This window comes from Fusarium venenatum, assembly GCF_020744135.1.
Source record: "Fusarium venenatum strain MPI-CAGE-CH-0201 chromosome Unknown EDB82scaffold_3, whole genome shotgun sequence".
Taxonomy (NCBI): domain Eukaryota; kingdom Fungi; phylum Ascomycota; class Sordariomycetes; order Hypocreales; family Nectriaceae; genus Fusarium; species Fusarium venenatum.
The window spans coordinates 6,001,937-6,019,770 of record NW_027072131.1 but is presented as its reverse complement, the minus strand read 5'-3'; the positions used below and the strand labels follow the sequence as shown (position 1 = coordinate 6,019,770).

Here is a 17,834-nt window from a genome sequence, read left to right as displayed (position 1 = left end):
ACAAATATCTAAACTCCAAAGACCTTCGAGAACGTGCTACTAAAACATACTGCTGCCTGGATATCTATGTCTATCTTTCGTATCGCATTGCAAAATAAACGAGAAAAGATGCTTCATGCTTCAATCACAATCTTCAAAACGAGGTTGCCCTCATCATCGCTGGTGCGTGTCGCAAGCTCAAAAGCCGCCTGTGCCTTGTCAAGTCCCTTGAATCGATGCGTCACCATGCCGTCTAGTGAAGGCAGACCACAGCCAGATGGATTCGCAGCTTGGGAGCATAATAGCCGAATTCCGGTAGGATAAGTGTTGGAGTATCGGAATACGCCCAAAATGTCAATCTCACGAAGGTGGGCCACCGACAGAGGGAGAGTCTGGATAGGAGTTCCCATGCCTACCATGATGACTTTACCACCAGCTTTGGTTGCGTACAAGCTTGTGTGCATACAAACCTCTTTTCCAGTGCATTCAAATGTGACATCGACGCCGTCCTCATCCTCTTCAAGGATGAATGAGCCAGGGGAGTTCGAAGAGGCAAGTATGTCCGTAGCCAGAGATTTTGCTCCGTCGAAGCGGCTTGCCGTCGAGAACGTGCTGGCAGGTGTCAAGGTACCAGTGGCAGGTGTAGATATTCCCGAAGAATAGTTGGACGAATTCAAACGTGAGATGGGAGTCACGAACCCGTGCGTCGCGAATCCTTGGCTGACGGCGTAGTTGACACGACCAGCGTCAATATCGGTGATAGTCACTGAGGTACAGCCTGATTGGCGAGCCATTGCGGCAGTCAGCAATCCAACGGTGCCGGCTCCGATAACAAGAGCAGTAGAGCCAGGCTCTGGTCTTGCACGGTTCACTGCATGAATAGCCACAGACAATGGTTCAAGCAGAGCGGCGGTCTCATACGAGACGTTATCTGGAAGCCTGAGCACGTTAGAAATAACTATCGTCGTAGGAGCCATACTAGACTTACTTATGGCACCAAACGGCAGGATGGTTAATCCTCTCTTGTAATGTGCCTTGGTAATGAGGATAGGTTTTGGCGCTGCTCCTGAAACGCAGCTTTTTGCACAGATTGTACCGACCTTTACGGCAAGTACCACAGTTCCCACAAGCAACGCCAACCTCAAGAGCAACTCGGTCTCCCAGCTTGAAGCCGTTCACTTGCGGACCGATAGCAACAACTTCGCCTGAAGATTCATGACCCAAGGATAATGGATGGCAGGCACAAAGATCGCCATTGGCGAATTTCTTGTAGTAGGAAACATCTGAGCCGCAGATACCTGTTGCTTTGATAGCAATCTGAAGCTCACCTGCTGCTGGAGCCTCAATGATCCTAGTTTCCTGATGCACGTCGCGTCAGGCATGTGTTCGGGTAGGGCTGGGTCTATAACTGGGGCAGTTGTCATGATTGACTTACCATCCGCAGATCGCGGGGACCATGCAAGACAGAAGCGCTGATACTCAACGGCTTTGAGGGACCAACGGGAAGATGCGCCGAGGCGGTCTCTCCCGCAGCAACTGGGGCCATAGCTGTTGAGAGTAATGTTTGAAGCGTGGGATAAATGTGGGATATTGATTAAGAATGGAGGCTTGAAGTTGGTCGATGGCTTGACCAGTTGCCGTTTGGGGTAATCTCAGCAAAGCGGATTGGCTCGTGGGCAGAGTAGAAACGTGGGAGTTGACGAGCGCGTGGGGGTGAAGGTCCGGGATAGTTTGTGGACGTGCTTCACGTGCCAAGTGCTTAGCCAGGCCGGTGTTTAAAAAATAAAAATAAAAGGAGGTGAATTGGGCCGTTCTGGTGCAAATGATGGAACCAATTTGGACAGGTAACAGAACCTGATACTCTTTGGATGCAGGAGAATGAAATGGAATTACGAAAGCTGGGCCACCATCCCTTAAGTAGGCAGATAAGACCTCTCCAACTTCTCCCGGAAGTTTGACCAGATGAATCCGAATTTAGACAGAGTAATCGGGAGTCAGGGCGTGTGCTATCGTCAATTTGCTCAATGCCAAGGTGGTAGGCGCCCAGAGGCGTCTGAAACGACAGAAAGAGGCCCAGTCAGGGATCAACAAGCTATCGGCGGAAAACAAAGAGTTTCCGTAAATTGTTGCCCTGTAACAATCTACTAGCTGCAGGATTTAGCATGATGGCAGTGGCGTACCGGCAGAGCCACATGTGCGTTGACCAGGGCCGAGCCAAAAGACTTGAATTGGTGGGTGTTTTGCAGTCGAAGTTCTCTCAGAGCGGGCGTCCGTCTCGTCTCGCATGCAGATATGGGGCACGCTAGTTACCAAGGGTCCTTTAGCGGCGTTGGCCTTCCAGGGCTCTCCTAGCCAGCGTTTGGTCAACGCACTGCAGTAAGTCTGTCTCGTTGGCTCTGTGTCGAATGAGATAGAAGACGTATCCGTCATGGCACTGTCTTAACTGATAAAGAGCGTTACCAGAAGGTGTATTGAAGAGCGTCGAGATCTAACGATTGGGGACCATGACTGGTGCCCGCTTCAACGAGGAAACAAGATCGTCATTTGTGACGACGAGCGTGCCGTAGATACTGTTACATATCTTTGCAACGGAAGACGGCCAGGTGGACCGGGGACCATGGGACTTGCAGTCCCGAGCCAAGCACTGACAGGACTATGGGATGGCTCCTGTCCTGCCCGATATCGCGGTGAGTGAGTGGCATGGCATGGTAATGTGAAGATAGAATGGTTGCAGGGTGTTTGTTGTTGACGTCTATTATGCAGGAGGAACTTGCCGGTCTCTGCACAAGACTAAACCCTGGTCTATGCCTTTGTTAGCTTGAAGTCGGAGTCATTGACATGATATAGAAATGATTGAATAAGTGAATCTCAAAACTGGTAAGTTTCGAATGGCGGTTGTATTTATGTTTGCAGATGCTGTTTAGTTCAGGCCAAACTCATCGTTAATACCACTTTTGTTGATCAACAACCATCATCTGTAAGCTGAAGGGCCAAGCCTTCTAGTGGTTCAATCCGTTCTGTACAAGCCTCTTGCAACTCTTGCCATGAACTACCTATGAGAGGATTGAAGTTTAGAGAAAGGAGATCACAGCTCTTGACAAATGTAGCCACCAAGGTTGAGATGCTTGCCTCCGTCAGGGTAGCTCTTTGCTGCTGGGTACCTTGTGCGTTCACCAATCGGAGGTGTCTTCATTTCATCGAACAACACCTCGGAAAGGCACACTTCTCGATAACCCTACTACTGTCTGTACTTGGCAAGTGGATGGTTTTGTCCAAGATCCATGTTCCGTACCCATTTTAGCCTGTCGTAAATTGATCTTTAAAAATTCTCTTCTTCTGTTAATCATCTTTCTGGGACAATCCGATAAGCATCGGTTGCCATTACCGTGTATTAAAAACGTTTATTGTCATCTTCGTCAAGCTGTCGGTCGTTAACAAGGGCCAGGCAATAGCCCATTCTGCCACGCGAGAGAACAAGGTATTTTGATTCGGCCCTTATTAAGTTCTATCATCCCTCCTTCTCATTTATAGTTGACAGGGATTCCCAGTGAGTGAACCCCATACCCCATAATCCAACCCTCCAAGTAACGGGGGGAGATGGATGCATCCGCCTTCTTTATTTATATGGTTGTCTTCATGACGATCTGTTGTCTGGAGATGAGGGGAGAGATATCATGTCCAAATCTGGAGCTGCTCATCCCGCCCGGAACGATATGCGTAACCAAGGATCATTACATTAACAGAAGCTGCTGCGATTGCGCCTAATCTCTCCAGCAAGACGACACATGCAAGACGAACCTCGCAGCACGCACGCATTGTACTAGTTCCATCTGCACTCATCTTCTTTTGTCCAAAACTGGGTCCACGATAATTCAAGGCCTGATCTTTCTTCGACAGTCTGCTCCATTCAGGCGTCAGGAAATACTCTCGAATGCCGCTCTTGCCGCAAACTTCAGCTTGGTTCAAATCTGGCAGGCTAAGTGCCGAGACTGCGCGGTCATCTCATAAAACCTCGGCTTTTCGTGAGGATGAAATGTTCCGTTCTCGATTGGCGTGTTTGATTGGTTTGTTATGGCTATCTCTCCATTGCGCCATCTCAAGGTTGAAGCTTCTCTAGATGCATGAGACATGATGAGATCCATGCACTTGGGGTTCCATTGCTTCATCCCAACCCCTGGGTATGGCATGGTCAACAACCTCAGGCCAATGCCCAGGGCCCAAGGATGTCAAGCCAAACCCTGATAACTATCAACACGGCTAAAAACCTCCAATGACACAGACTCGCTAGTTTCGATTCAGGCTTAATGCGAGGTTATCAGCGCCCGAATTACCGACAAAGTCGATTGATCAGAATGGCCATGATTCACAGACCAGTTGCCAAGTTGGAGTGCGGCCCCATTGCTTCCGTGGTGAAAGGTCACGATTCTGGGTCTCGACAAACAGTTCTGGTCGATGCTGTCCAAATCAATGCTCTCAAAGACTAGCCGTGCCCGTATAAAACACATCGAGCATACATACTACTATGGTACGAAGGAATCATGGAAAACTTTGGCTCCTCTCACCGCCACTCAACATCTTGAACACATCAAACGACCTGACGAATTGTCGATGAGCCGATCCCAACAGAACAAATGAATGGTTGACAATATGAGCAAGTCACAAAGATTGTCTGAAGACAATCCCGCACCAGCTCTTCTAACAGTATTATGCTGCAAAATGACAGGAGAAATCCTATCGATGCCATCACATCATTGACTACTGCAGCTTGCCTGCATTTTGAATGTTGCCGAGTATGCATGCACAGAGGCGTGCACACTCATGCTTCTAGGCGTAAAAGTACACTTGTTCTGGCCCTATCCCCACCTTCATCGGGTATCCCCTCACGAGCCTCTCTCTCCCTTCACATGAATATCATGACAAGTATACAGACATAACCAGCCATTTGGGCATATATCTTGATACTTCAGTAGAATGTCATTGGAAACTTTTAACATGCCAGGGACAATGACACGGTCAATTTGTCGCTGGGAGGCTCCATTTAGAATGGCATTGGTACCAGACATGGATGTCAGTCGCCATATTCTTCCTGCAAGATCGACTGTAGACTTGACTGACTTTACATATTTCTTTATGCTGTGTCACATGTAGCAAGCATATTGGCACAGTAAGTTAGCTGGGTGGGTATTACGCATATGCAATTGGCACTCGCGTAACGGTCTCAAGCAGTTGTTATGTACGACCGCTGCGTGCATGTGCTATCCTGTGAATCTACATCGGTGAACATAGATTTTGGGTTTCTTCCAGACCGATATCCGGGGTTGAGCAGAAACGTCCAATAGGTTTAAACCTCTTTATCTTTTCGAGGTCTGTGAACACCAGCGAAAAAAAAACTCATGTGAATAATGAAACATACTTCTCAGTCGCTGTCTGCGACGTTTTGATTATGACGGGCTTATCTAAACTCTGTCCTGATAGATCTACTTCACATCCGCAATCGAAAGCTGAAACCTACGCATCCCTCACCCAGCCAGTCCACACACCGCTTATCACTTCAAAGATCGGACAGCAGGTGGTAGATGCTGGTAGTGTACCAAAGAGCAGTGCTGTTATCAACGTCAATGGTGCCAATTACTGCGTACGGTTCATTAAGACACGTCACAGCGTCGAATGCAAGTTATGAGGCCTTACACACAAAGTAGAAGGGTACCAGAGACAAAGGTAAACCATACACTTTCAAATAACACCAGGCTCGGAGCGATGCTATCAAAAAAGAGAAAAGAGGAATGAGTCTGATGCAAAGTTCTTTGTTCGTCATCCGTAAGCGTTCCAGCAAAGGAGCTCAGAAAGTGCTGGCGGCCAGTCGACTCGCAGCGTTTCTAGCATCCACTCGATCCTCATCGTCCTCCTCGTTAACGCCTTGAAGGCCTGTACGACCGGCAGCCTGAAGCCCTTGGGCGGCCTCGGCGTTCTCTTCACTCTCGCCCTCCTCTGACACCTTGCTGATAAGACTGCCAGACACACTGCGACCCGTGGCATCTGAACGACGAGGAACGCCGCTCCAAGAGTCGCCCTTGGGACCTTGACTGGCCGCGAGGCTCGAGCGACGCACAGTTGGATGCGCCTCCCGGCCTAATCGGCTCAGACCGCCCGAAGCATCGATTGATCTAATGTCTGGGCGGACTGTCTCGAGCAGGGCCAGGGTTCGCCTTTCAGCCTCAATTTCGCGGAGTACGTACTCCCTGATGCTTAGGCGAAGATCGGCAGATGTTCTTGAGAACCATTTTCGTCGCTCCTGTACTAGGTTCTGGGTCACGCGGTTGGTTTTATTGTACAGCCAAGTCTCGTGCTGGCGAGCATCATCCAGCGCTGTAATAGCCTCGTCCACCTTCTCCCGACGCACACTCGAGCTGGCCTTAAGGCGGTCAGCTGCGTTGAGCTTGCTGCGAGTGGCCTCCTGCGCTTGTAAAAATTCCCGAATTAGGATTTGGCGGTTGGTAAGGGATTCCTTGACGATGAAAGCATCTTGGGAATGATATTGGAATGGATCGCCAACCGTCGTGGCCTCTGCTGTTGCCTGGGCAGCATGGTAATCACCAACAGTCTGAACAACTTTACCAAGCTTTCGGTAGGCGTTGGCCAAGCCAGGATGAGGTTCCTGGACGTGCATACCTGCAAGTTTAGAACCATAATCGGCTTCGGAGAGACCAAGACCTAGGGCGACGTTTAGCATTCTGCACTTTGATAGTACAAACAAATCTTACCTCTCCTGGCTTTAACCAGCTTATCAACCTTATGGCCCGCATCCATGCTCCCCAGATAAAATAGTTTAACGGTTGGCCTTGCATCCGCCAGCTCAGGAGTGTCGTCAGGAGGAGGAGCAAACTGCTTCAAGATTTTTCTGCGCACACCTGTCGCGGGCTGCTTCTTCTTGACCATAGGACTGTAGCCAAAGTCGCTTTCCACGAACAACACCATCTCATCATCTCGCATCAAGATTTCATTGCTGCAAACGTAGTTTAACCATCGCTGCATCAGGGCTTTGACACGAATCTCGTCCTCATCCGTACCAGCTCCAGCGGAAGTCAAAGGTGGTGGTACCGCAGGAACAAACACCTCCGGATTCGCAGATATCAGGTGTTCCGCGAGCTTAACAAACTCGGAGTGCAAACGGCGAACATCGCGAAATTGAGTTGTACGAAAGCGGGAAATATTTGTCTACAACTGTCAGTCCAATACTGGGAACCAGATAATCATACTCATACATGAACATCAAAACGCAAGATGGGGTCCTTTTTGCCAGTACGCTCAAGTCCTGTTATCTTGGCCTGAAGCCGGAACTGAGGTCCAGCTGGCTTTTGCAGAGGTTGCTCTTGTCCATGCTGCGAAGCTGGTTGACCAGTCTGGTTGTTTTGTTGACCCTGGGTCGTGGGTTGTCCATGGCCATCGGTCGGTAGTTCAGCGGTTGTCGACTGGGACTGCGCCTCTGTAGGGTTCAGCGTCCCCGAAGCCTCGGTGTCATCTTCAGTTCCAGACGCTGTGGTTGCAGTGCCTGGACGGGGGAGCTCTCCGGGCTGAGCTGTAGACTGTTCTTGAGATAGGCCGTTCGAAGGCTGTGTATTGAAGCGAAAGGGAGAAGGAGGAGGATTCTCGGCTGGGACGGGGTTGAAGGCAGCAGCATTGTTTCGCGATGGAGAAGACACAGGGGAGTTGCCCCAGGGCGAATCGCCGGCGGGATCCTCGACGTCGTGGATCGTGGAGCTGTAGTCCATCGCGAATAAGGTATTGCCGATAGAAAATAGCGACTATAGGGACTGAAGAATTGTTGATGGGGAAGAGAAGCTGAAAGAATGACGTTGCGTTATGTTGCGCGCAACGAGGTCCAAGCCTAAGTTGTCGGCGGTCGGTAGGGACGGACGGGGAACGACGGGGGTGGAGTAAGTCAATCCAATTCAGCCAGACAAGTGGAGGTGTTGGCCCGGGAGCTTAGACCAGAACATTGGTTATCTTATCAGGTCTTTAAGAGGTTAGTGAGGGGCTTACAGAAAATGTTTTGGCGACATCACTGTCCGGTGAAGGAATTTAAGATTTATTAAGTGAACTTGACCTGCCAATTTTTGCGCCAGTTTGAAGTAACACTCTCAACAGCCGAGGAATCATCTTTGCTACCAGTAACTCAACCTCGCAACTATACACAAACTTCAAAATGGGCAAGAAGCGTGCGCGTGAAGAGGGCAAGGACGTCCCGCCTGCGGACGTTAACATGATGGATGAGGACAGTTCAGATGACGAGGTAGGCAAACTTCGATAATGGCGTACTGGCGTCCTCCTAACTGGAAATTTAGGATTTCGATATGGTCAACGTCGACTTCGAGTGGTTCAACTTCGATCCTGAGGTTGATTTCCATGGAACCAAGACGCTTTTGCGACAACTATTCGATGTTGATGCGAATCTTTTCAATATGTCTGCCCTCGCCGATCTCGTTCTTTCACAACCCACCATTGGTTCAACCATCAAGGTTGATGGCAAGGCCAACGATGCCTACGCCCTTCTCACCGTCCTTAATACGGCTGTTCATCAAGATAAGGAGCCAATGAAGGATATCATCAAATACCTTGTGGAGAAGGCGCAAACCAATTCGTCCCTAGCGCCCATTGCAGATGTCCTCAGCAGCAACAAGCATGTCGGACTCGTGTTCTCCGAACGTCTCATCAATATGCCTTCCGAGCTAGCACCGCCACTCTATTCGATGCTTGTCGACGAGGTTGAAGCGGCTGTGGAAGACAAGGAGCCTTACAATTTCTCCCACTACTTGATCTTGTCCAAGACATATCAGGAGCTTGAGTCGAAACTCGATGTTGAAAACCAGAAGCGCAAGAAGGCCAAGGAGGAAGCCGGCATGTATTATTTCCATATGGAGGACGAGGTGCTACACAAGCATGCGGTCGCGCACGGAAACTTCAACTACACAAAAGAGGACGAACTAGCAGCAGACAGCAAGCGGGCATTCCAGGAAATGGGCGTCAAGGCGCATGGGCACATGATCCTTGTTGAAGCAAGCAAATTCCCTGCGGCGGTCAAGTCTGTTAATGAATATTTGAGCGCTGCGCAATAGTCGAACATTAGGCGTCCGGCTCCAGCCTCTGCATTAAATATTCTACCTCCACTTCCTTGGTCAACGGGATAACAAAGTCCTTGTACATTGAAACAACGGCATCGACATTGATCTTTGCCGCTCCTTCTGTGCCATCTGGAATACTGGGGTCTTTTCCGTATGTCAAAGCCTTAAGTCGTAGCCGCTCAAGAACCTGTTTCTCCACAGCAGCATTGGTGATGGACTCTGCAATACCCTCTCGGTCCTCTGCCTTGATAAGTCGGATGTATTTCTCTTGATCAGAACGGAACTTGGACTCGGCGACAAATTTACCGAAATGGATACGTCGTGACAAGGCTTGTAGGCAAGCAATATCGCAAGTTGCGGTCGAGCCGTAGTTTTCTTGGGACTCGCCCCGCTCCTCGCGGCCGAAGTCGGGGCACACTGCGGGAAGGAACTTTTCCGTGTAGAACTGCTTAATCTTGTCGTTCACATTGACGTCGTTCTCATATAGGATTCTGGGGTAGTTGAGAGGCTTGAGAATTGGCTTCTGCAGAGCGTCGGGAAAGAAAGGGTACTCGTCAGGGGATTCGAAACGTCGGATTAGAGATTGCAGCTTTTCTTGCTCGCGGAAGTACCAGTCGAGGAAGCTCAGGTTCGCTTCTGGAAGCTCGACAGCTCCAGGGACATAGATTGTCTATTAGAAAGTCACAGTTAATTGCCTATACTTGGCTGGACGGGGATTGATGGGGGGTCCCATATCCCACTGACACTATTCAATGCAAACTGCACTCTTTCAATCAAATGGAAAGTGATGGTATCCTCGAGTCGACTTCTACTGTCAGTACCGAACCTTGGAGCCAAGCAATGCAACTTGTGTGGAATTGGGTGACTCGTACATTAGCTGGAACCGGATTCGAGCAAGATCCAGTGCGTGTGCGGCATCGGCCATGTTGATAACAGTATCCATCTCGATTGTGATAATAGCGATTAATCACAAAGAGTTGTTTCTCGGCTGGAAGAGTAGGAGCTGAAAGATCAAGAATACTCAGCGCTGTTCAAAAGCGACAGATTCCAATTGGGATAGTTTGTCCAAAGTGGGTGAGTCGAGGTTATGTATCAATGTAACGAGTCGTATTAAAAACACCAATACACTCAACAGGTTAGCTGGAAGCGGGTACGGTACGGAAAGTCCCAAATGCAATGCAGGTTTCCTTTCAGGTGCGTTTCTATGGTTGGTAGTCTAGACCGAGGGCATGAGCGGAACCGGCACTTCCCTAGGCTGCCAGGATTTCATTTCGTGAACCTGTGCGAAAAATTACAGTAGGGACCTACAGTGGAGCTGCAAAGATGATGGGCGGGCGGGCATCGATGGAGGGGTAATCTTTCTGGGGCTGGGATTGGGAAGCTCGGGAAGGAAGGAGGTCTTGGATGTCATCAGCAAGCCAGCATAAAGCCGCACTTAATCTAATCTAACTAATTACCTGGATTAAGAGCCTGGGTAGTACGGGCAGGGCTCAAATAGATTGTACGCCACTGTATTCAAAGCAAGCAGTTCCAGCGCTGCGGCAAAGCTGTCGCATGAACCAATTACAGTTGAATTTCCATTTTCTTCTGCCCACATTAGCGTCTCGGATCTGAAGCCTCCTAAGCCCAAGTCCAACCCATGGTCGGGTCTTTTTGCCCTCCATCTCCATAGCCAAGGTTATCCCGGCGCGCGTCATGATAAACTCCTCGTGAGCTGCCAATTCTTCTAATCTTTCCCTCCCCGAAGCCTCAGCGTCATTGTCCCACCTCAACGCAATCGCTTCAAGGCCCTCCGATTCTCTTCGGCTTCTGCACCTCTCCGGCAGGAGCTTGGCCATGGCGAACCAAGAGACTCACTATGGCTTCGACGAAGGCGGAGATGACGACCAGTCCATTGTGTCGGTGTGTAGATACTCGAAAATCCATTGTCCCATATGGACCGTAAATCGCTAACCTCAATCTTTCTTGGGTAGACGCGCGGACTCGAGGCTTTCAGTCGAAAGGTTACAACTACAGCTACTCATTTGATCGGTCCTAATGCCGAAGCCACGGCTCATCACTACCAAGCCGCCATGGCCGAGGTTCACAAGCAAATGAAGCGACCGACGGTCCAGCGAAGCATGTTCGCGATGGCAAGGACAACCCCCACAGATCTCATGCGCTCCAGGCTATCAACCCACGAAATTCAGCATCGCGCCTTGACGTATCTGCCCGACGACCTTCTCGCCAATATTCCCGAGCACGAAAACCCGTATTCGTTATTTCAGGGCTTCCAGGCCAGTTTCCCAGAGCTGACCGACGAAGGCAAGAAGTTTCAGCGACGGGTGACTCGGGGTCGCAAAATGTTGGAAGATTCAGAAGGGACACCGGGAAGCCCCAAAAAGCTGACGCAGTTGAAAAAGGAGAAAGCCGCCATGATGCATGAATTTGGATTACTGGGTACTCGCAAGAGTATGGCGAGTTACGAAATTCGAGAAATCGACAACAAAATCGCAAATCTCCACGGCATGCGAAGAATTATCTTAGACAGGCTAGCGGGGTTGGAACAGGATGAAGCTATGCTGGAGCATGATAGTATGTTCTGTGCCAATTGTATTCCCAGAGCTCTACTAACTTGACAAGTTTCCGAGATGGAAATTCGTGTTGACGAGGCCCAGGTACTGGTTGATGAGGCTGAAGAGATGGAACGAAACACACGGACCCAGGACGAGCAAGATCTAGTTGGTGATGCCGATGATCACGATCAAGAGTTCATGTCCCAGTCAGTATACGAAAAGATCCCCGCCTCAGAAGCCGGCAGTACGCCTCGGAAAACGAAAAAGGTCCACCGTAAGAAGTCAATGCCTATCCTTCATGAGCATTTCGAGCCTGGTACCGCTATTCGCGAGCTCCGGGCACACAAGGACACGATCACGGCTATTGATTTCGACGCTCCGTTTGGCACCATGGTTACCGCTGCTCTCGATGACACAGTCCGAGTTTGGGATCTTAACGCTGGTAGATGTATGGGTTATATGGAAGGTCACACTGCATCGGTACGCGCTTTGCAAGTTGAGGATAACATCCTCGCAACGGGCTCTGTGGATGCAACCATTCGACTCTGGGATCTCAGCAAAGCTCACTACGACCCTCATGGCGGTCTTGGAAAAGACGACGACGAGGACGCCATTGCTTTCGGAACGGACAATCACCTTGAGCCCCCGCCGGGCAGCATGGCTGATTGCCCACTGTACACCTTGGAATCACATGTTGATGAAATCACGGCTCTTCACTTCAGAGGTGATGTTATGGTTTCCGGCTCTGCGGATAAGACGATTCGCCATTGGGATCTTGAAAAGGGCCGCTGCGTGCAAACATTGGATGTTATGTGGGCAGCCGCAGCAAGTATGACAACGACGGACAGCACATGGCGACCTACAGGGCGATCTCAAAGTAGCTCAGCCGACTTCGTCGGCGCTTTGCAGGTTTTTGAGACGGCTCTTGCGTGTGGTACAGCAGACGGCATGGTTCGTCTGTGGGATCTTCGAAGCGGGCAGGTCCATCGAAGCCTGGTCGGTCACACCGGTGCAGTAACATGTCTTCAGTTCGATGACGTGCACCTGGTGACTGGAAGTGTGGACAGAAGCATTAGAGTAAGTAACTGTCATTTGGTATCTGAAGAACGCTTTAGCTAACAGCAACAGATTTGGGATCTTCGAACAGGGTCTATCTACGACGCATACGCATACGATAACCCTGTCACAGACATGATGTTCGATGCTCGGCGAATTGTCAGCGCCGCAGGCGAGGACGTTGTCAAGGTGTACGATAAGGTTGAGGGACGACAATGGGAATGTGGCGCTGGCATCAGCGCAGCTGAGGAGGGTAAGACTCCAGCTATCGTGGAGCGTGTACGTGTTAGAGATGGGTATCTTGTTGAAGGCAGACGAGACGGTATCGTTGGTGTATGGACAAGCTAAGATATACGTGTGTAATCTGTAAGATAATGAAATCCGCTCATGACGATTTGTATCATGAGCATCTCTCCGAAATTGTAAATATGTAGTTCGTGATACATATAAGGGGTAACGGATCGAGCAAAATTGGCTGACTGCAGTGTCCATAACGGTTGACAAGGAATGCTTCATCCTATTGGTTACAAGGCAATTTCAACATAAACTACCATATTTCTCACCAGCCTGAGAATTTAATATGCAACAATTTCAATAAAACCTTACAAACACAGAACTTGCACGACAACCTAAGTCCACGTCGCACTGGTCATTAGTCAAGCACATACGATATTCATGGATGCTTGCTAGGCTTAAAGTCAAAATATGGCGTCAGCAGAATATGCATCAATCCTTATCAGATATCTCCAGAAAGCTTATGAACTCTTTGGGCATCCAGACAGGAAGCATGGCGAGATTTCAAATGTCTCAGGCATACGCGGCGAGGCTCAAGTAAAAGTGAGAGGGCCGGCTGCAGGCGACGGAGAAACACAAAAGTTTGACGAAAATGACACCGACCCTACAGCGAATGCCATGACACAGCTCCTCGCCAGGCAAGCCCACGCAACAATTACATTGCACAAACATCTAACCCTTAGTCATGAAAAATGTAGCGTTGATGAAGAACTTCTCAAGAAAAGGATAGCCGACTTGATATCTATCTCATCGTCCAAATTCTACGCCTACCGCTACGATCTTCTTCCCCTCGTATGGCGCCAGATATATACCGACGCTTGTGTACTAGAATCTCTCCAAACCCTCCTGCGTCCTCTTTCTACGGGCGAGAACCCTTCGGAACAGGCCCTAGATGCAACTGTGGAGAAGCTCGACAGAGCGCTCATCACAGCTGGTGGTGGAGGACAAAACGAATGGCTTGAGAAGACATTGTCGTTACTTGAAGAGGCTTGGATAGCTGGTGAACAGAAAGAGAGACCATTCAAACGTCAGAGGCATGACAAATCATCTCAACGGGAGTTCTCGACTCGTGAACCTTATGGACGACCAAAGCTTTTGCCTGAGAGGGAGTGTCCGCGGCACTCCGGGTGGACAATGCCACAATTCGAAGATTATATGAACAGCAACGCGGGCGAACCTCGCCCCGTTGTCTTCACAGATGTGATCGGAGACTGGCCTGCTCTCACATACCGACCCTGGAAATATCCCGAATACCTCCTATCCAAAACTTTTGGGGGAAGACGTCTCGTGCCAGTTGAACTTGGACGAAGCTACGTCGATGACGGTTGGGGACAGGACTTGATACCGTTCCATGAATTTCTTAACCGTTATGTCGAAAAAGAATCTTCTGTGGCCAACAAAACCGGCTATCTCGCTCAGCATAACCTCTTCCAGCAAATTCCAACTTTGCGCAATGACATCTGTATCCCAGATTTCTGCTGGGTTGATGTTCCACCTCATCCCACAACCCCGTCTCTGAATCAACCACCCGTCGACGTGCCTAAGCTCAACGCCTGGTTCGGACCCGCCCGCACCATCACGCCTCTCCATACAGATGGTTATCACAACTTGCTCTGTCAGGCCGTAGGCGCAAAGTACATCCGGCTGTATCCCCCACGTGCTACATCTGCGATGCGACCCAGAGCACCCGAGCATGGTGTCGACATGAGTAACACAAGTGAGTTGGACGTGGGCGTCCTGGAAGGATGGGATGATAAGCCTGAGGATATGGATGAGGAAGACTTGGAATCGATGAGGAGGGAACTTGAAGGCATCGAATACTGGGAGTGTATACTAGAACCAGGAGATACACTAGTCATTCCGATCGGGTGGTGGCACTATGTAAGGAGTTTAAGCGTGAGCTTCAGTGTAAGTTTTTGGTGGAACACATGAGCTTCTATCAGAAATATACTCCTCAGACTCCAATGATCTTCCTATGTTTTAGGTGGTGCCAGCAGTAAGCTTGAGCTACAGCTCCTCATAGTGGAATGACGCAAGATGATATATTTTTGTTTTATTGCCTATACCTATAGAAAGGAATCGCCTGTGCATAAGCTGCCATAGATATTTGCATGAATCTCAAAGTCAGTATATCATCACATCTCTATCCAGCTGTTGAAGCATCATCTATACTCTCACCAACCCCTTGGGCTTCTCTCCGGGCTTTTGCGCCCGCTTTCAATGTCTCCCACTTCTCTCGATACTTATCCAGAACCTTTTGCATTTTACGATTGTCCTTCTCGAGCCGCTCCATCTGTTTCAAGGCAGCAGTGAGTTGTTCTTCCATCTCTTGATTCTTGCGTCGCAAGTTTTCATCTGCTACCTTGCTTGGGTGAGGGGAGGCCGAGGGAGACCCAGGACGCATGAGGCGGTAGCTTTCAGCAAGAGCCATGGCTGAGTTCTGAGCACTGGCCTCGAATGCATGAAGACGCTTGGTCAGCTTATCGAGCATATCTTTAAGAGATTTGTTTTCAGTATATAATTCTTCGATAGTGTTGTTTAATTCCCTGTCAGTGCTGGCACGGCCGATGCGACGTTTGGCTCCAGGCGATAGCGAGGGTGCCTCCCGGGCATCAACAAAGTCGTCATCATCTTCATCGGGGACATCAAGAAGGTCGCTGTGAGACGAAGCCCCGAGACGCCTCTTTTCCTTTTCTGCAAAACTTAAGATATTCGCATAAGACATGGTGTGACCGGTACTGGGTACGACATAGAAAGAATCGGTCGGTCCATGTCCCTCTCTTGCCAAAGTCTTCAATGTTGCCTGCGAGTATATCTTGCTGATGTCTGGTTCTGGAACCTTGGATGGGGGGACCTTAAGGTGACTACGCTTGGGGGACATTTCTGGAGAATCCTGGGGTTCTGAGATGGAGGATTCTTCTTGGATCAGAGGCAGCCCAGCAAAGGCCAAAGGCGCCGAAATCTTGTTCATGATACTTCCGAAAGCGTTGTAGAATCGTGTGTACCCGCCATCGTCACTAACGACCACGGAAGATGCAGTATCAGACCGTGGGGAAGATGAGCCCTTGCCATGGCTATCGGAGCGTGTGGTCGCAGGGGCAGGAGGGACCCATGTTGGTTTACCGGACCGATGGTCAATAATGTTTTGCATCTTGGCTTTTGTTCCCCGAGGATGGCTTGCTGCATCGAGATTGCCTGGAGCCTGGTCGTTGCTAACACTCGGCGCAAGAGGCTGGCCTCGATATTTTGACGGGATACCACGAGCATTAGCCAAGTTACTGGCAATGGATGAAGACATTTCGCGGTGAGCATATCGCCTCTGGGTGGGAGGAGCTATTTTCTTAGACGCCGGAGAATCATTCTTGTTTTCTCTCTTGTCGTGCGCATCTTGGGAGGAGATGTTGGTCTTGTCGGACGAATCCTTCTCGCCGAGATCGGTATCGTCAACTTGGGGAGCAGGCGCGGTGGGTCGTTTGAGTATATCTGCGATCTTTCGATGGTGCTCTTCCAGAAGTTTGAGGGTTCGGAGAGCTTCGATGCTCGAGGTCGACCTAGCGGCGTTGGCAAACTCACCGGCAGCTTGAGTATGTTCAGTGATTGCGACTGTGCTGTCTGATGACTGGTGGGCTACGCCTGCAGCGCGCACGTGGTCGTGAGCTTTCACAAGTGGCGACGAGTCCATATTTCCATGGGCGGATTTCAGGAGTTTGTGGTTTTGTGAAGGTTGTATGTTTGCTATTGTAGGTACTTGAAAGAGCCGATATTGAGGGATGTGATTTGAAACGTGACAAGGTCAAATGTGGGGAGTTGAAGAGATAACAGACCAGTCAAGTTACTTCCTAATCTCGGTGCGTCGAGGAGACTGTGTATATTGTTAGAACAATAAACTGTAATTAATCGAAATTGGAGGAACGTCTTGACATTAGTGTAAAGTTTAAAGACAGAGTTCAAATATGACATAAAATCCGGTATAAGAGATATTTTCCAACAGTTCATGAAGCGACAAATGGTTGTAGTAGTTAACTATGTCATTCACTTTTTAACAGAATGATTTATTCGTATACCAAGCTTATCGGTGATCACTTTAGCATTTGGCGGGGCTAATTGCTCAATTCGGTAGGTAGAATAATCACTTACAGTGATCGGAAATTTCATGACGACACCTCGTTGTCTGGCTTTGGCTGTGGAGAAGCTGTGAAACATACATGGCTTTGCTCGCATTTCTTGGTAAATATGATATGAATCAGATGTCATCAGAGCTTGGTGCTGCAGGACTCCGCATGTCTGCCTGGGTTGTATATGCAAGTCAATGCATAAAAACTACTGATACCTGACTGATTCAAACAATGACTCCATCAACATTAAGAATAGTGCACGCACTCACTACTAACATTTTGAAGCAACTCAAACTCCAGAGTAATAAACAGTACAGATATTTATGTACAGTAATGTTTCAAGTTGCGCAACTAACAGGCTGATGTGAGCTTATACTGTTGGTCCTCCACCACACTAGCAATGCCACCTCAAGGGCTCGGGCCGATCGATGGCCCCCCATAGATGAGAAAGGGAGACAAAGGGCTGGTTTTAACGTTGTCCGTATCCGTACTCTGTAGATCGGGGACGAATCCAACGAAAGACCCGAATCTACGGGCCAACTAACGTGTAAAACATCTGTGTTACCTTTCTTAGAACCCCGAACTCGCTCGACCTCCTTTATACCCCTAGTGAAATTCTATGAATAGGTAGGTACCCAGCTATAAGGACATCTTACACTGGATACTCGATGGGGGTTCCCTTGCTGCGCCACGCAATCTACTCCGTAGTCCACATT

General features: G+C 49.3%; 6 protein-coding genes across 6 annotated transcripts; 2 read left to right on the top strand and 4 right to left on the bottom strand.

The window, feature by feature from the left end:
• Positions 1–37: 37 nt before the first annotated feature.
• EDB82DRAFT_265738 (chaperonin 10-like protein) lies at positions 38–1,733 on the bottom strand. The gene is made up of 3 exons (XM_025728460.2): positions 1,415–1,733; positions 968–1,338; positions 38–918 (listed from the first exon to the last, which is right to left on the bottom strand). Exons 1-3 carry the CDS (start codon positions 1,523–1,525, stop codon positions 114–116), a joined length of 1,287 nt encoding a protein of 428 aa, XP_025582824.1. The 5' UTR covers positions 1,526–1,733; the 3' UTR covers positions 38–113.
• Positions 1,734–5,738: 4,005 nt separating this feature from the next.
• Positions 5,739–7,934, bottom strand: EDB82DRAFT_265681 (uncharacterized protein). The gene is made up of 3 exons (XM_025728458.2): positions 7,242–7,934; positions 6,741–7,194; positions 5,739–6,690 (listed from the first exon to the last, which is right to left on the bottom strand). Exons 1-3 carry the CDS (start codon positions 7,746–7,748, stop codon positions 5,819–5,821), a joined length of 1,833 nt encoding a protein of 610 aa, XP_025582822.1. The 5' UTR covers positions 7,749–7,934; the 3' UTR covers positions 5,739–5,818.
• A 248-nt stretch (positions 7,935–8,182) lies between these two features.
• Positions 8,183–9,092, top strand: EDB82DRAFT_527762 (protein BCP1; the record flags this gene model as incomplete). Its single annotated transcript, XM_025728457.1, has 2 exons — positions 8,183–8,269; positions 8,322–9,092. 2 exons carry the CDS (start codon positions 8,183–8,185, stop codon positions 9,090–9,092), a joined length of 858 nt encoding a protein of 285 aa, XP_025582821.1.
• A 7-nt stretch (positions 9,093–9,099) lies between these two features.
• Positions 9,100–10,023, bottom strand: EDB82DRAFT_547320 (chorismate mutase; the record flags this gene model as incomplete). Its single annotated transcript, XM_065609495.1, has 3 exons — positions 9,100–9,749; positions 9,800–9,903; positions 9,971–10,023. 3 exons carry the CDS (start codon positions 10,021–10,023, stop codon positions 9,100–9,102), a joined length of 807 nt encoding a protein of 268 aa, XP_065464158.1.
• Positions 10,024–10,553: 530 nt separating this feature from the next.
• EDB82DRAFT_465536 (uncharacterized protein) lies at positions 10,554–14,935 on the top strand (the record flags this gene model as incomplete). The annotated part of the gene is made up of 6 exons (XM_025728454.2): positions 10,554–11,000; positions 11,072–11,672; positions 11,721–12,730; positions 12,782–12,988; positions 13,460–13,513; positions 13,586–14,935. The coding sequence occupies exons 1-6, from the start codon at positions 10,935–10,937 to the stop codon at positions 14,933–14,935; spliced, it is 3,288 nt and encodes a 1,095-aa protein (XP_025582819.2). The 5' UTR covers positions 10,554–10,934.
• A 117-nt stretch (positions 14,936–15,052) lies between these two features.
• Positions 15,053–17,037, bottom strand: EDB82DRAFT_508815 (uncharacterized protein). Its single transcript, XM_025728452.2, has 2 exons — positions 16,925–17,037; positions 15,053–16,865 (listed from the first exon to the last, which is right to left on the bottom strand). Exon 2 carries the CDS (start codon positions 16,683–16,685, stop codon positions 15,147–15,149), a length of 1,539 nt encoding a protein of 512 aa, XP_025582817.1. The 5' UTR covers positions 16,686–16,865; positions 16,925–17,037; the 3' UTR covers positions 15,053–15,146.
• Positions 17,038–17,834: the final 797 nt, after the last annotated feature.

Bases quoted from the DNA above. Each gene is read 5' to 3' on its own strand.
- EDB82DRAFT_265738 (XM_025728460.2), bottom strand. From the start codon at position 1,525: ATGGCCCCAGTTGCTGCGGGAGAGACCGCCTCGGCGCATCTTCCCGTT. The intron at 1,339-1,414 runs GTAAGTCAATCA...GACGTGCATCAG, and splicing joins GTCCCCGCGATCTGCGGATG to GAAACTAGGATCATTGAGGC. The intron at 919-967 runs GTAAGTCTAGTA...TAACGTGCTCAG, and splicing joins CCTGCCGTTTGGTGCCATAA to GCTTCCAGATAACGTCTCGT.
- EDB82DRAFT_265681 (XM_025728458.2), bottom strand. From the start codon at position 7,748: ATGGACTACAGCTCCACGATCCACGACGTCGAGGATCCCGCCGGCGAT. The intron at 7,195-7,241 runs GTATGAGTATGA...TGACAGTTGTAG, and splicing joins TCTTGCGTTTTGATGTTCAT to ACAAATATTTCCCGCTTTCG. The intron at 6,691-6,740 runs GTAAGATTTGTT...ACGTCGCCCTAG, and splicing joins GCTGGTTAAAGCCAGGAGAG to GTCTTGGTCTCTCCGAAGCC.
- EDB82DRAFT_508815 (XM_025728452.2), bottom strand. From the start codon at position 16,685: ATGGACTCGTCGCCACTTGTGAAAGCTCACGACCACGTGCGCGCTGCA.